Raw genomic sequence first — 16914 nt, 5'->3', positions numbered from 1 at the left:
AATAAAGAGTGCTTCTAGCCCTGGGGCTCTACCATCTTTGCCCAGCAGCTGGAGCCCGAGAGGGGGCTGCTACAACTGCCTGCAGGTCTGAGACATCACCTAGTCACAGCTACAGTTCGGCTCTGGTCCTCACTAGCCCGTGGCAAGGGCCAGGCTTCCCAGCCGAAGCTAAGGCATGAGGAGACAGTCTGTTATTACAACCATTACAAAACAACATGGGTACAAAACAAAAACAAAAACCAACCACTTTATTTACAGTCGAAAACTTAAACAGAAAATCTTGGGTTTCTGAATCTGTGACACTTCCAAGGTCTCTTGATCAAAAAGGGCGGCAGCAGGCAGGGAAGCAAACACAGGGGCCAATCCAGATTATCTTACTCAATAACGTCACCCAGAGCCAGGGAAGGCCTACAATGGCAGAGACAAGGAAGTCTGTTAAAGATGGAAGAGGCACTGGAAGGGGACTTTCCATGAGAGACAACACTCCCAGCTCTTCTCTACATTCCTAACCTGCTTTGCCCAAAAGCACAGAACTGGTCTGACTCTTGCCCTAGGTCAGATCTTTGCTTCCCCAGGGTAAGTTAAGAGGTGTATTACACAAGAACCAAGAAGAAAGAAACTAACATTTATAGCCACACGTATCATCTCATTTATTTATCCTTCACAAACTCTGTGCAGTACATATTGCCTGTAATTAAGTAAAAGAGGAAACTAGGGTCCCCAAGGGTTTAATGGTTTGACAGTGATGGGGCTTCCTGGTCTACTTGGCTCCAAAGTCTGTGTGCTTTTTATCAGACCTTGATGGCTCTCTGTAGAACTCAGAACAAAGAGAAAGCCTTCTTCCTTGCAGGTTTTGGTCCCAGGGTTATAGAGAAAGTAAAGTCCACACCCTCTGTTTATGGCCTTGGAGTTGGTTTTACTAAAAGAACAGGGTAAGTACACTCAGAAACTACGGTCTCCCGCCCCCTACACATGGCCACACCCCTTTTCCTCCAGGGGACAGCGAGTCCTGGAATCATACTGCAGGCTCAGACAGAAGTTTAACCCTGAGCCCCCAAGCAGAATGTACAAAACCGCATAAACATGATTTGTAAGTTCCATGGTGCTCCAGGACCGAAGCTCCATCATAGACCAGGCCCTATGTGTGTCAGTTACCATGGTCCCTGCCTCAAGGAGTTCTGTCTAGAGAAAACCAGGCCAACACATTTGTGATATGCTGTGTTAAATGCTGTGTAGAGAGACGAACGAAGTGCTGTGGGGGCACCCAGGAAGGCACCATTGACTGTGCCTACGCCTGGGAGGAGGTGGAGTGACCAGGAGTGATTGACAGGCTGAGGTCAGCCACATGTTCTTGGGAGCAGCTGAGAGGAATGAGGATCTGTTAAAACTATGTACATACGGTGTATATTTCTAAGATACATGGTCAGTATAGAAATTTCAAGCATATACATGACACTAGTAACGGGAAAAAAAGGACTCTGCTCTCTACACTGCAGAAAGAACTGTTACTAACAGTTGGCTATATATCACTACATAATTTCGAAAATAGTTATTCAAATGTGCTCAATTTTTTTTTTTTTTATTTTTTTTAAATGTTTTTTATTTATTTCTAGGAGAGAGAGAGAGAGAGAGACAGCGTGAGCAGGGGAGGGTCAGAGAGAGAGGGAGTCACAGACTGAAACAGGCTCCAGGCTCTGAGCTGGCAGTCAGCACAGAGCCCGACACGGGGCTCGAACCCACAAACCGCGAGATCATGACCTAAGCGAAAGTCGGATGCTTAACCGACTAAGCCACCCAGGCGCCCCTCAAATGTACTCAATCTTGACTTTGTCACTTAATGTACTCCAGAAATCTGCCAACATATATACAGATCTCCCTTTGAGGCTATGTGGTATTTTGCTGGCATGGTGTACCTCAATGTGTGTGACACCTGATTGCGAGGCTGGGAGCTCTGCCTTTGTACTGGATTAGACTGGAAAGGAGCCATTTTCCCCTTCCCTCCCTTTTTTAGCTGGCAGGGCTTCTGTCTTTCAGGGAAGGGAACAAACAGTGTCACACACCCAGCAGGCATGCAAATATTTGCTGCCATATCTCTGGAGCTCCCTAGGCCCATATTTTCAAGGGGGACCTGTTCTCTGGCCTGGCCTGCTGTAGCACACACCTCACCAGCCTCAGCTTACTCTCCACGTTGCTGCCAGAATCATCTTCAGAATAGGACAATTCGATCAGTGTTTTCCTGCTCAAAATCCTCCAGTGGCTCCCATTGGCCTGGTTCTTTTTGGAGGGCCAGGCTGCCTTTTGAGAACCTCGGGAGTACCATGGACTCTCACCCCAGGGGGAGAAAAGGTGCATACTGCCTAAAGCCTACCCCCATGATAACATATGAATGTCTCAGCCTACACTGGTGCTATAGCTGGCCCTGGCCTCCACTGGCCTTACCTCTTACCCTTTGCTTTTCTTTCATACCTTCCTGCTTTGGCCATATGGAATTATTAGCAGTGTCTTTACACTTTGCTCATGCTGTTCCCTCTGCCCAGAATACCTTCCCGTTTTAGCTACTGGAGACACTCTCTTCTTTCATATACTCAGCCAAAGCATCATCCCTTCTGTAGTCTTCCCAAACCACTCCAGGCAGACACTGGTATTCTGGCTTCCCTTACTTTTCCCAGCCCAGCGCTTTACTCTACTGTAGTTGTCAGTTTCCTCAAGAGACCGTGAGTTCCTTGAAGGCAGGAACTGGGCTTTTCAAATCTGCAGCCTCATATGCAGCACAGGACCCATCTCAATTAAGTGGTGCTTAGTTGAAGGAATGAAGGACCCGTCCATGTGCCACCAACAAGTCTTTCATAACCTTCGTCTATAGTAACATATCACATCTACAGGTAATCCTAGAAGCTGGGGCTAGGGTGTCCTAAACCTCAGTCATTCCAACAGCACCATCACCAATGTCCTCATAACCACCATCCATAAGTACAATTAATTTTTAACATAATCACAACTTTAATAAGGTCTGTTATAATAACCATAAAATTATGTGTTGTGCTAATTATATACTTTTTCTAAGATGCAAATGTTAAAAGATATTTATCACAGCACTACCTAAAGCAGGTTACCCACATTTCTCTGATAAGAAGCATCTTAGATGCTTGTTAACAAACACAGCATCCAGGATCCTACCTCAAACTCACTTACTCAGACTCTCCAGGGGAGGGATCTGGGAATTAGTAGGTTTAACAAATGCCCCCAAGTGATTCGATTCTTAGGGAAATTCGGGAAACACTGAAAGAAGAAAGCTATCTACTGCTTGCTACAGGCACCAGGTTTGTGGATAACCGGAAGGGCCACAATTCAGACTAGCTGGGCTGCCAGAGCTCACAACCACTTTCTATTCCAAGAGACTCTCTGGCTTTCAAAACAGAGGTTCCATTAGCCCCCAAGTGGTTGTAAGGAGCAAAGAACCCAGTTCAGACTAGAGCGGGCATCAGACTAGAGCGGGCAAACCCTGAGGCCAAGGTTCACATATGTATACCTAACCAAATTCCTCATAAAAAGCTTTCACAGGACCCACAGAGATAAAAGCATGGTTTCTACATCTAGAGTTGTACAGAAAACTTCATCCCCACTAAAACCAAAGTCAGGACCTAAGGCAAAACACAGAAGTTCTAGAAGGAAGTGCTTCCTAGGGAAGTAGTGCTGATAGTCACTGTACCTGTCTTCTATCTCCATCCCATCTTCATTTATTTCCAGAGCCTAGGCACAAGGCCCCACATGCATGATTAGGTGACACTTTGAATTGGAGGCAGTCGATTCTTGCTGGACCAGGACCACCAAGAGAGGACCTCCTGGGTCTTTTCTGATTGGAATATGGTGGCTTCTCAACGAAAAAGCAGGCTCTGTTATTCCATTACAGCCTTGCCACTCAAAGAGAGCATCAGCATCTCCTGAGGGCTGGTCGGAAATACAAAATCTCTGGCCCCATCCAGACCCACTGAATTAGAGGCAACATTTTAACAAGATCTCCTGGTGATTCGTAAGGGCAGTAAAGTTTGAGAAATACTGCTCAGTAGGGCTTGAAAACAGCATCTGTACTGGCTGTCAACCATTATCCTGTCCCAAATAACCTGGGGGACTTGAAACACCCCTGTGGGAATTAGAGACGCTTGTAACTTTAACCGCTAGGAAGAAAAATAATGGGATGATACTCCCATTCTCCCCAGAGAATTAATCTCTACTTTTCCTTACTTTCTCCCACATTACATTACTGAGAAACCCAAAGCAGGGCCCTTTTAGGTCAGGCTGCTACCTAGATTCCCTAACACCTTAAAACTTATGATAAGGATTTTTGGTAAAGTTAAATCAGATCATTCAAGTTCTTAGCTCAATATCTGACCACAAGAAGTATGCAATAAATGATAACCGCTATTATTATATTGCCCCTAAGTATTAGCTATGAAAGATTCAATTCTGAGCATGTCAGGGGTAGGAGACTGAATTGGAAGTACTATATTTAAATTAATTAAAATAAAATTAAAAAAATAAAAAATCCAGCCCTTCAGTCACATCAGCCACATTTCTAGTGCTCAACTGTCACATGTGGCTGGGAGCTATATGATGGATGGCACAGATACAGAACATTTCCACCATCACAGAAAGGACTTTCTACTGGACAGTTCTGGTCTAGAAGCCTCTGGAACATCAACTGGCCCCTGGGGGATCTGTTATGCTTGGGTTGCAGGCTGAGAAGAGAGGCTTCCACGGGGGCAAAGGTTTATGTGCCCTTTGTTATTAAAGGACGAGGAAGGGAGGGTTGTGAGCACCACCCTCAGAAATCAAACCCCCAAAAAGGATTGCCACAAACTTTGTCAGGGACTCAGAAAAATATGGAAATGAGGCTCCCAAACAAAGAATTTCTAAACTTTGTTCTTTTCCTCTCTGTCCTCCAATAGTGATCAGGGGTCAATCCCTAAAAGGAAAATGATCTGGTAGCCTAACTTAGGTTCAGCAAAGAAATAAGTGAGAGGAGGGAAATGCCAGCCACTACTGAAGGGGGACAGCAGGTTGTGCCCTAGGGACCTCCAGTTCTGGTAGAAGAGACAGCTCAGGGTGTCGCCTGTGCCTGAAGGGACCATCTGGCTGGATGAGAGGACCACGTGCAGCATTTAGCGCACACTTGTGCATGCCTCCCTTAGCATTTGCTACCACCAGTTCCTTGCCTAAAATGCCTGACATTCTCCCTCTCCATGAACTCATGTTGTAAATTTTTAATAAATGCCTGTAAGTGCCAGATGCTATGAACACAAATTAAGTCACAGAGGTATGTACAGTTATTAAAATGCTCTGACATTTGACTAGATCTCCATTCAGAAAAAAAAGGCAGAGAAAAGAAAAATAAATTCTAGATAATTTTTAAGTTTATAAATAAAATCACAGAAATATTAGAAAAAATACAAAAGACATTATGATCTGAGATACGAAGGACTTTCGTAAAGAAGACACAACCACAAAAGCCCTAAGAGAAACAACTGATAAGTTTGACCTCATCAAAATTTAGAACTTCTGTTTAACAAAGGACATCACCAAAGTTAAGATAAGCACCACATTGTTAGCTTTTTGCTTAAAATACGTTCTGGGCAAAATAGTCACAACATATAAAATAAACAAAGACTCAGAATGTATAACTATTCAAATTGTAAGAGAAGGGTAAAATAAGCTATATGCTACATAGTATATTGTCAGGTTTTTTTTTTAAGTTTATTTATTTTGAGAGAGAGCAAGAGAACAGGGGAGGAGCAGAGAGAGAATCCCAAGTAGGTTCCACACTCATAAATTGTGAGATTATGACCTGAGCCAAAATCAAGCGTTGGATACTTAACCAATTGAGCCACCCAGATGGCCCTTTTTAATTTTTTTTAATGTTTATTTAAACATTTCAGGTTGATACTCTGTCAACCACAAAGTGGTAGGAGTAAAATGCCCTAATAACCCTTTCTCTTTAGATCCTTACGATCAGCCTAAGAAATAAATATTATCTCCATTTGACAGATGAGGAGACAGGCTCAGAGAAGGGAAGTAATTTCTCCAAGGTCACAGAGAGAGGAAATGGGCTCACTCCCCACGTTTTCAAGTCTAAAGTTCCTTCCGCTAGACCATGCTGACTTCACTGGGGAATCCTTACCAGGAGGAGAAAGACACACATACCTGATCAGTCTCGCTCTGGACTACATCTCCCCACACTGTGAGATCACCACAGGTAGTTTGGGCTTATTGTTGGGGCCTGTGGGAACATTCTAGGAGAGAAAGCACAGTGGAGAGTCATCGACTCGGACACGCACTCACCAAACATTTAGTGATGCCCGCCAGCCCCTGTGCTAAGGACTGAGGATTCAGAGACTGAAATGGTCACAGTCCATGCATGTCCTAGCACAAGGGTACAGGTAATCCAGACCAAAAAGAAAAGGTACAACATTAAAAAAAAACAGCAAACCTATGATGTGTAACAATGTAATAAGTTATAAGAGAGTTTATACAACAGGGCAGAGGAAGCAACTAAATAGGTCAGGGAAAGATTTACACAAGAGAGGACAGAGAAGCTGGGCCTAGAAGGACGGATGGGATCCCACCGGGAGGAAAAGAAAGAAGAAGAGCATTCCGGTGGCGGAAACAGCATGAGCAAATGTTCAGGGGCAGGAAGCAGCAAGAGGCAGGAACGCGTATGCCATATTTGAGCAAGTGGCCTGCTGAAACCAGAATATGGAGGCAACACAGGGAGAAGAGGCTGTGGAGAGGTAGCGGGGGCCAAGTCACGAAGGATCTTGAATTCAATGCTGAGTAGGATTTTATCAAGTAAGTGAAGGGGCCACCAGAGGCCAAACCTCAGTGTACAACTAGAGGCAAATCTACAGGCCAAGAAAATGGAGGTGAGGGGCCACGACTCCTCTGTACTCCTCCCTCTTCCTGAGGGAGCCCGTGCCACCGGAGCAGGAAAGACTGGGCCTACCTCGCTGGAGCCGTCTCCTGGCTCTCTAGCCCCTCATACTACTCAGGGGCTACTGGACCAGAATGACCAAAAGACAGGAAATCAAAATAGAACTCACCTCAATCTTTCGCATCACTAGAAGTCCATCAATGATTTTTCCTGTGGGAAGAGTATGAGCTGGACTTTATTACTCTCATCTGCATAGCACTTTCCAGATTGCAGTGTCCACACTTAGCCATCATATCGTTTGATCCTCATGAAACCATCAGAAACTTGGGACTTGATGGAAGTGAAATGATTTGCCCAAGGTCACAGTTCATAAGGAGCAGAGTTCTAGGTCTGCGCGAGTGCAAAGCCCCACTGTACCATGCTGCCTCTGTGGGGCATTTCCTAAGTGGTACCACCTGGGTCTACCCCAGGCATACGTATCACTCAGGGGGGTTCCCTGCTACATCACACAGCCCTCCGCCCTTCCCTCTAGCCCTCTCCACCCCCCGTCGCTTCCGCCTTCCCTGCTACTGCCACAGCAGTCACCAGGTGGGCACTCCCGGTCCTGGAGTCTGGGGGCTGGGGTCTGCACTCCAGGACAGGAATAGGACTCACCGAACACTACATGCTTCCCATCCAGCCAATCACATTTTGAGCAGGTGATGAAGAACTGGCAGCCATTTGTACTGGGACCACTGTTTGCCTGACAGAAACCGAATATACCTTCAGTGAGTATCCCTGGCCATGCTAGCCGAAGGGTGAGACTCCGCAGAGAGCCTATAGCTCCGATTCCTTTCTTTCAGCAAACCTTACTGAATATCTACTATAAGCCAGTTCCTGAGCTAGAATCCAAGGCTACAGAGATAAAGAGGATACAAGTTATCTGCCATCAAGGAGCTAGATCCTTGAATAAATGTACGATTCTTCTGCAGGGTGAATTTTTATTAAGGAACAATTGTTCATGGGGCTTGATTTGCTATATTTAATCCAATACTGGCTATAACTGGATTACAGTCACAAATTAGATACTAGGGAGAAAAAGCCTGTTGCCTAGGCTGGGAAAAAAAGACTACATATAATCAATGATGTTTGCTTTTTAGAGCTACACCCAAAATCTTTGATTACTGAATTTTACAGGAAGAGTATTTTTTAAATTGAGAGTCTGAAAGTCTCCAGCCATATCCCATCTCCTCCCCTGAAATTCTTTCTGTATCTTTACATTTCATAATTTACTACAAAAGAACAGGCGAGTATTACAATGTAGAGTAATACTTTGTAAAGTGATATTTGACTTTCATAGTAAATGTACTTTCGTACTTTACATGTTGATACCACTAAACTGCCTATAATATGCTAAATTCAGACTTCTGTACAACAACAAATCCAAGTTACCTTTCAATAGAACTGCCTTACTGTCTAGCTCTGTGAACATTTTATTGCATAGTTCCCTTATTTTGGAAAACAAAGGAGTGGAAAATGGGAAACTGAAAGTACAATTAAAAGCATAGGTCTCCTAAATTTACTATGACTATGGCAGAACCAGAAATTATTAGATAGGTCACTAGCAGTAATCGGATGCTTAATGGATTTAAATTGGTTGATTCTGTGTTCAACCGTGCAAGAATAAAAATGTGTATCAAATACATTAAAGACACAGTCCAGGGGTACATTCTCATTACGATTTTATATTCTCCTTAGAAAGTCCCTATGTCTGGACTGCCTGAATGGCTCAGTCGGTTGAGTGTCAGCCTCTTGGCTTTGGCTCAGGTCATGATCTCACAGTTTGTGGGCTTGAGCCCCCCATCAGGCTCCGTGCTGGCAGTGTGGAACCTGCTTGGGAGTCATCTCTCTCTCCCTCTCTCTGTTCCTGCCCCACCCCCACATGCTCTCTCTCAAAATTAATTAATTAATTAATTAATTAATATCCCACAACAGTAGATGAGGCTATTCCTGGCTTTTGTGCATGCATTTACGAACATTTCACGGGAAATGCCTGAGGGGATGCCTGGGCTGTCATGGCAGGGGGGCCCTGTGGAACATGGGGTACACTTCCCAAGGGCTCCTAATTCTTTCCTTTCAATCGAGCTTTCTAATCAACCTACCTAACTAGCTGCTTGCTGTATAAACATTTACTAGCAAGCAGGCAGGAGCAGGAGAACAGTTATACAGGTTTTTATAGCTCAGGGGACATGCTTGGCCTTTATGTACTCATTTATTCATTCTTTCAGGCAGCATGGCTTACTACTTCCGAGAAGCAGCTCTGGAGCCAGATCATGACCTAGCTGGAATCCCAGCTTTACCACTGACCATGTGACCTTAGTTTAGTCACATAACCTCTCGGTGCTTCAGGATCCTCATTTGTACCTATTTCAAAGGGATGTTGAGAGGATGAAAATAAATTAATGCAAATAAGGTGCTTGTTGAGTAATTGCCCAATAAATGGGAGCCATCATTCTGATTGTCTTTCAGTCATTCATAGATATCTACTCAGCACCTTTCAGTATCAGGTAGTAAGGCTCAGAGATCAATGAGGCCCTGTCCCTGCCCTTGAGGAACACATGATCTAGAGGGGGATGGAAACAAAAACAATTACGCAATAGTATATGGGACAGGACAGCACAACTTCACCAGTGTCAGCCTGAAGGGAGTAGATACCAATGGTTCCTTCCATTTTTCTGAGTCCTCTATGGATGCTAACATAGTGGCATGCACCTAGAGGGTTCTAGTCCTCCTGGCAAAGATCCAAGCCCACCTAAATTACTCCTGCAGCATTTACCTGCACTTGCCTGGCCTGGCTTTCTGAAAAAAGGGGCTTGCACCCTGTTTGCTAGGCTTAGTGTTGTCCACTTTTCATGGCAGCCTCCTTACTGGCTTCTCTGCCCCCACCTCTCCATTCCCATCTGCTACTCAGACGGCAGCCAGGGTCTTCATTCTAAATTACAAAATTGATCACCCTTGCTCAATAAAGTATATACCTCTCCATAACCAAAGAATGCAAGTCCACACACTTCATCCTTATTCTGGCATTTAAAGCCCTTCAGGAGCTAGACCCACCTGCCTCTCCAGTGGTCTCTACTGGCCCTTCCCTTCCCGTTCACATCCTACGATCTCATCACCTTCCTCGCCTTCAGTCCCTTGACTGTGCTCCCCTGCGATTTCATGGTCCACAGCTTTGCCTAGGCTGTTTGCTCAACTTGAAATGCCATCTGGAATAGAGCTCCTTCCAGAACTCAAAAGCTTTCCCATCTATGAAGCTGTGCCTGACCCCTCAAAGTAATTACTCTCATCCCATGGGGCCCTCACGGTACCTTTACATACCCTGAGGTGCCCTCATCTTAATACACAGTGGCATGAGTTAAACCACACTGGATTTGTCATTTTGCATGTGTGATTCCCCCATTAGATGTTAAGTGTCACAAGGGCAGGGATCAGGTCTGTATCCTTGTACCCTACCCTGAGGCCTGACACAGAGTCGGGGTGTGTAAACCTTCACTCGATGACGACTGTGTAGATAAGTGGAAGGGGAGGCAAGCAGGATTGAGAGTGTCCCTGTAAATACTGGGTCTGGGGGAGTGAGTGTGGGGAAACTACCAGGGAAATGGGTGATGAGGAGGCAGGGAGGTTGGAGAGTGAGAGGGAAGGAAGGTGAGACGGGTAAGGGAAAATGAGGGCAGGGTGAATAAGGGGAAGGGGGAGTGAGCAGGAGTGGGTAGATGAGGGGGTTAAGTGGGACAGGTAGGGGGCTGAGAAAGGCGAGTGAGATGTGGGAGTGGGGGTCTAAGTAGGAAGGGGTGTCAGGTTGAGGGAGCACGAGTGGTCAGCGAGCCCAGAGAGGACCAGCCAGGAGGCAGCATGAGTGGAACGTCATCTTGGGACTCTGGGGCGGAGCACCAAGTGCACGGGCACTGGGCCCCGACAGCACAGCGGGCTGTGCTCTGAGTAGCAGGGCTGAAGGCCGAGCCGCACACCCTCACTCAAACAAAGGTAAGAAAACACACAGAGTTCAGGTTTGCCCCCCCACCCCCAAGACTGCTGAGGCCCCAGCCCAACCAAATCAAAGCCAACTGAGGAAGGAGGTGGGTGGCAGAGCTGAGTCCTGGGACAAGTGAGGGAAGCAAAGAACTTGGCTTCCATCCCAAGAGACAGCACTGTGCCTCAAGAGGCACCCACAGACCTGCTGGCGACAAATCTAACCCAAAACCTTGACTGGCCCGCACTTACCATGGAAAGCAGGCCTGGAGCAGAGTGCCTAAGTTTAAAATTTTCATCTGCAAATGGCCCCCGGTAAATACTGGCGACTCCAGTACCATCTCCCTGAGAAGACAGAAAGGACGTGTTAGCAGGTTTTGAGGGTTGGGTCCCCATCCTCGGACCCCTGGAGGAATGCTGCTGCACCATATTTTTGAAGGTGCACTCTTACTCCTGAAGGTCACTTTGGGAGCCACACCTCTCTAACCCTATCTTATAATCAAAGCCGGCCTCTTCCAAGGCACCTTGCAGCCCACAGACTGGCTGGGGCATCTCACAGATTGGGTAAAACAGGTCAGAGCTGGGCCTCTGGAAAGCTCAGTGAAGACAAGGCAGAGTAGAGAACAGTATAGTGATCACATACACAATCCTTGCCACTCCCAAGACTCTCATGCCTGTTGTCATGTAAAATTACCCACTTGACTGACTGCTATCTCTGCTCCCCCAGACAACACAGGTGGATGGGCTCTTGGAAGCCTAGTCTGTATGGACACCACCCTCCTGACCAAAGTTGATTGACCCAGGGGAGAACACCTAACTACTGCAGGGCCAACTAAAGTTCCTTCCCTGGGAATCACGAAGGACTGATGCTCTCTTTTTTTAAAAAAAAATTTTTTTTTTTAATGTTTTATTTATTTCTAGGAGAGAGAGAGAGACAGCGTGAGCAGGGGAGGGTCAGAGAGTGAGGGAGTCACAGACTCTGAAATAGGCTCTAGGCTCTGAGCTGGCAGTCAGCACAGAGCCCGACGCGGGGCCCGAACCCACGAACCGCGAGATCATGACCCAAGCGAAAGTCGGACGCTTAACTGACTAAGCCACCCAGGCGCCCCATGACTGATGCTCTCTTTGATGCTGAACGCGTATCACGTAAACCTGGAAGCTAGCTGTGACCATCTTCCGCAAGATGGACTGGAGAACAGAAAGAGAAGGCAATACACAGGTATAGAGAGCACCAGAGGAAGAGAGAAATGACTGCCTTGGTCCCATATGGCTTTCCAGGTCCTAGTTCTGTTTCTTCCTTTGGGTTTCATGAAACACCTTATCATAAGTCCCCAATTTCTGCTTAAACTAGCTTTATTTGCATGATCTCTTTGCTCTCCCAGTAACTGTGTGGAATAAGCGCTATCATCTTCCTCATTTTTCAAGTGAGCAAAACTTATGTCAGGGTAATAAAGTAAGTTGACCAGAGCCATATTTGCAGTGCCTTAAACAGAATACCTGGGGTCCAAAGCTAATATTAAGAAGGTGCCTGCCAAAAGACCAATCTCTTCCAACCAAACACTGGGTGAATGGCAGAAAGAGAAAGCACTGACCTAGGGAAGAATCAAGGGGCCCGTAATGGGGCAAAGATTACCAAACAGTATTAACATAAGCCAGAGAAGGAAGACGGCTGTCAGATGAAACCTTTATTTGACTAAAAATTACCAATAAAACTAAGCTCTGTATGGTTGAAAGGCATGGATGTGAGTTCCAGATCAATCATTTATAAGCTGGGAAAGTTACTTCCTATCACAGAGCTTCAGTTTCCTCAACTATCACGTGAATATGAAATCACCTGCTGTTTACAGTGTTGCCATCAAGATCCAATTAAATAGTGTCTGAGAGGGACATCTGGGTGGCTCAGGCAGTAAGTGTCCAATTTTGGCTCAGGTCATGATCTCACAGTTCGTGAGTTCAAGCCCTGCATTGGACTCCATGCTGATAGCTCGGAGCCTGGAGCCTGTTTCAGAGGCTGTGTCTCCTTCTCTCTGCCCCTCCCCTGCTTGTACTCTGTCTCTCTCTCTCCTTCTCTCTCAGATATAAATAAAAAACAAACAAATAAAAAAGTTAAAAATAAATAAATAGTATCTGAGAAAAGACCTTGCAATTGATACACAATTATATAAATGTGAGCTATTATATCTTTAATTCCACATAAAAACCTACCTACATACAGAAGGAAGAGAAAAACAAGTTCATTTCCAATTTCCCAACAAACCTGGGGGACAGATCAGTTACCACATCATTCTCTATAAATACACTATCAGTTGCTCTCCAGGAGCCAGAGTAGGGAAAACGACAAAATTAATTTCCAGAACAACCAACAGAAAGCAACTTAAGCCTTTAACAATAGTGGATTGATCAAATAAATTCATTGTCTATTCATAATGGAATATAGGTGGCTATTAGAAGAATGACTTAAATGACAAAGGAAAATGTAGACAATTATTAAGTATAAAAAATTAAAACATATACATGATCTTAAGTCTGTTAAAAGTTATATTTGGCACACATACACGTGCAATGATGAGACTGGCAGCTGTAAACTAAAATGGCAAGAATATATTCCTTGAGAAGTGAGATTCCTAGAGAGATAATTTTGCACTTTTGCAACCAGAAAAAAAAATTATTAAAACAAAGAAATACATATACTTGGCCCAACTTTCGAAGGTCTCAAGTCCTGCTTCTTCTGCTTCTTACTCATTCTATTTTCTCTTTCCTAAGAGTGGCTCTGAACAATTGTTTCTTGCTGACAAAGCCTTGTGGCTGACCAACTATACTGTCTGATTCTGGAGCTATCAGCAAGTGACTAGATGTGCCTGGCAATGATGCAAGAAGTTGGTCCTGTCCCTGTTAAGACAACATGACAATACAGGAACCTAGGGGAGAGAGAGGGCAGAGAATAGATTCTCAACCCATCTTACCAGCTAACAAAAAAGTATACGGTCACCCAAGCCCTACTACCATCAGTTGTTGTCAGGGATCGCAAACTTGAATGCCTACAGGGGCAAGTGACATGAATAAGGAAAGCAGGTGGTAGTGGCTGTGGTGAAATGGCGAGGACACACCCTGCTTAAAGACAGCAGTTATGTGATTCCAGACAATTGTTGGTACATGAGAAATACAGGCCTATTGCACCCCTATTTTCCATTTTGTAGAGAGAAAACAAAACTCCAGGGTTTTCTAGTGATTTTCCCAGTTTTACATCACACACATGGAACAAAGCATATCTGAAAGCCTGATCTGGCATAAAATCTGCCTCTTTGTAACCTTCCCTAAATAGGAAAGAGACAGGTCTTTAAAAACTCCTACGAAGAAGGGGCACCTGGGTGGCTCACTTGGTTAAGCGTCGACTTCAGCTCAGGTCATGCACTCACAGCATGAGTTCAAGTCCTGCATTAGGCTCTGTGCTGACAGCTCAGAGCCTGGAGCCTGCTTCATATTCTGTGTCTCCCTCTCTCTCTGCTCCTCCCCTGCTGGCACTCTGCCTCTCTCTCTCTCAAAAATAAATAAAACATTAAAAAAATTTAAAAACAAAACAAAAAACTCTTAAGAGTTAAACTACATAAATATACACATGAAGGAGAAAGAATGTCTCCCAGATCCAAGAAAATAGCAACATGACTAACCAAATGATATTAGTAAGAAAGACCATGCACACAAGAGGCTGGCCAAAGACAAAAGTAGATTTACGAAGAAAAGATATGGTTTATTCAGCACCCTCCTAGGTGAGAAGACGGGGATGAGGCTTGGTATGAGAGACACATACTTTCTAGTCACAAGAAAGACATGCTTCTCAATGAAGAACTATTCCACCAGGCTCTCCTTGAAAACAGAGGAAATATCGCTCCAGAACAATCTACCTCTGTTGCTCTGATTTTTTGTCCACTAATCAGTTTCTTATGAAAAACTCAGCTTTCCAGGCATTGTGATATCAGAAGTGGAAGGGAAATGGCGCATAAGCATTTAGCTCCTGGAAAAGGACTTACTGCTGTTTAGAAAAAAAAAAAAAATTGCAACTGATTTCTATAGAAGTTTCATGTGACTAAGTAGTTTGTGTCTCTCATGGATCATCTATAGGTGTGCTGGAAAAGTTCAGTTTCTGGACCTAAAAGGCTAAGATTTGGAAGTCAGTGAAAGTCAGTAACTCAATCAAAATGCTGATGTCTGTTATCTAGTGGTTAGAGAGTAGTAGCCAGAAACCCTAAAGAACATTCCTATCAGCCCCCCCCTTCCTACTTGGCTATTGTTTTCAAGCCTTAAAACCGCACCCTATAGTAAAAATAGCAGCAGCAGCAATAACAAAACACCACATTCCTGTAGGTCTTTGACAGCAAAGGAATAGTACTTACATTAACAAAATCCCCACCCTGAATCATGAAATCCTTTATGACCCTGAAACAGAAAATTAGGGATCCTGAGAGGAGGCTCTGTGGTTTAGAAAAACATTGATTTAGTCGTTATACTTTAGATTAACATTGATTTAAAAAGAAAATGTTTATCACTTTGGCTTTTTCAAATCAATTGCTGAGTTCACAAAAATTCCTTCTCAAGATCTAGGAATTATCTTATCATTTTATTTTCCTCTAAAGGGACTAATCCCCTAAGGAAGTGATTCGAAAAGCCTGCGGGGATGGCTCGCCAAAGACTTACCTGTGGAAGGTGCTCCCTTTGTATCCTATGGGAACCCCATCTTTTCTATAACCAAAAAGAAAGAGACTTGGAATGATGACAGGTAATCATAGGCCTTTCCAGTTTACCACACACTGGAGCCAAGAGACTCTGCTAAAGATGGCCGGGAGAACAGCGGCAAATAAGGCAAATAAACTGAAGACAGACCCATGGGAGTATTACTTATTACTGTCACCAATAATCATTCAAGGCCTGCTGGTGGTTCCCCCCAAACCCCACTGCAGCCCCAGGACACCCTTCAGGAGCAAGCAGAGAAATCAACCACGTCTGAGACTGACCTGAATTCTCCAGTGCAGAACTGCCTGAAAGGGAAAAGAGTAAATGATTCAGTCACCATGACATCACAGCTGAGAGCGCCCTAAAGGGGGGGTGGGTGGGGGGGAGGAGGAGAGGGGAGGTGACATTCGCGCCAGCATGCCCATTCAGACAGACATCCAGACACCTAAGCATAAAACTGACATAAATTGACATGGGAATAGTAAAAACGGTGACTATTCAGCCAGAGCGATACAAAGGGGACTCAGATCTCAAGGGCAGTGAGTGGACGGATAGAGGCAGGCACACAATACCGGAGACCGGTCCAGCTTCTGCTTGGGTTAATCTGGCAGAGCCGGAGCATCATCTCCTTACCTAAAATTCTCCGCCGTCTTAGGCACAACGTCGGCAAAGAGCTCGATTTTCATGCGGCCAACTTCCTGCAAGCGGCAGGAGACAGTCAGAATGTCCGATCCAAGACCACCAAGGCCTCAGCGAGCAGGGAACAGGAGGGTCTGACCCCTCTCTCCCGCTTTCTAACTGGTCTCTCCCACCTCCGCCTGCATAGCCTCTTCTCGCGTGGCGCCCCTTCCCTCCCCAGGCGGGGCGCTAGGATGTGCAAGGCTCCTCCTCTCCTTCCCTTGCCCCCTCCCCGCAGGCTGGTAGGTCCTGGTCCAGTATCGCTATCTGGCCTCTCGAGTCCACTATCCCTGGGTGGGTGAGATCTTCCTGGCTGGCCCCGTGCAGTGTCCCTTGGGCGCAGCGGCTGCCTGGACCTCACCTGGCCGCCAATGCTGACATCAAAGAACACCACGGGATTGACAGGGCTTGAATTTGCCACCGCCATGGCTGCGACCCGGAAGCAGAAGCCGGGGGCACTGGGTTCCGGCGAACCCGTTCCCGGTTCTGTGCGTTTACTCTCCGGCGCAGGCGCTGGAAGAACGAGCGGAGGCCAGGCCCCGCCCCCGGAAGCCCCGCCCTGCGCCCTGCGCCTT

At 45.6% G+C, this 16914-nt stretch overlaps 1 protein-coding gene across 2 annotated transcripts; it reads right to left on the bottom strand.

Annotated features, from left to right (window-relative positions):
- Window positions 1–220: 220 nt before the first annotated feature.
- PPIH (peptidylprolyl isomerase H) lies at window positions 221–16833 on the bottom strand. Of its 2 annotated transcripts, XM_039238729.1 has the most exons (10): window positions 16701–16830; window positions 16295–16359; window positions 15943–15966; window positions 15626–15670; window positions 15325–15367; window positions 11186–11278; window positions 7580–7667; window positions 7095–7135; window positions 6199–6287; window positions 221–408 (listed from the first exon to the last, which is right to left on the bottom strand). In XM_039238729.1, the coding sequence occupies exons 1-9, from the start codon at window positions 16764–16766 to the stop codon at window positions 6219–6221; spliced, it is 534 nt and encodes a 177-aa protein (XP_039094660.1). In that variant the 5' UTR covers window positions 16767–16830; the 3' UTR covers window positions 221–408; window positions 6199–6218. The 2 variants fall into 2 exon arrangements, with proteins under 2 accessions (XP_039094660.1, XP_039094661.1); XM_039238730.1 differs by lacking the exon at window positions 11186–11278 and having other exon boundaries at window positions 16701–16833.
- Between the last annotated feature and the right edge of the window lie 81 nt (window positions 16834–16914).

Source organism: Hyaena hyaena, unplaced genomic scaffold (assembly GCF_003009895.1).
Source record: "Hyaena hyaena isolate Hyena2069 unplaced genomic scaffold, ASM300989v1 scaffold_144, whole genome shotgun sequence".
In the NCBI taxonomy this organism is placed as follows: domain Eukaryota; kingdom Metazoa; phylum Chordata; class Mammalia; order Carnivora; family Hyaenidae; genus Hyaena; species Hyaena hyaena.
The sequence above is the reverse complement of the archived record's forward strand: the minus strand, read 5'-3'. Positions and strand labels throughout refer to the sequence as shown.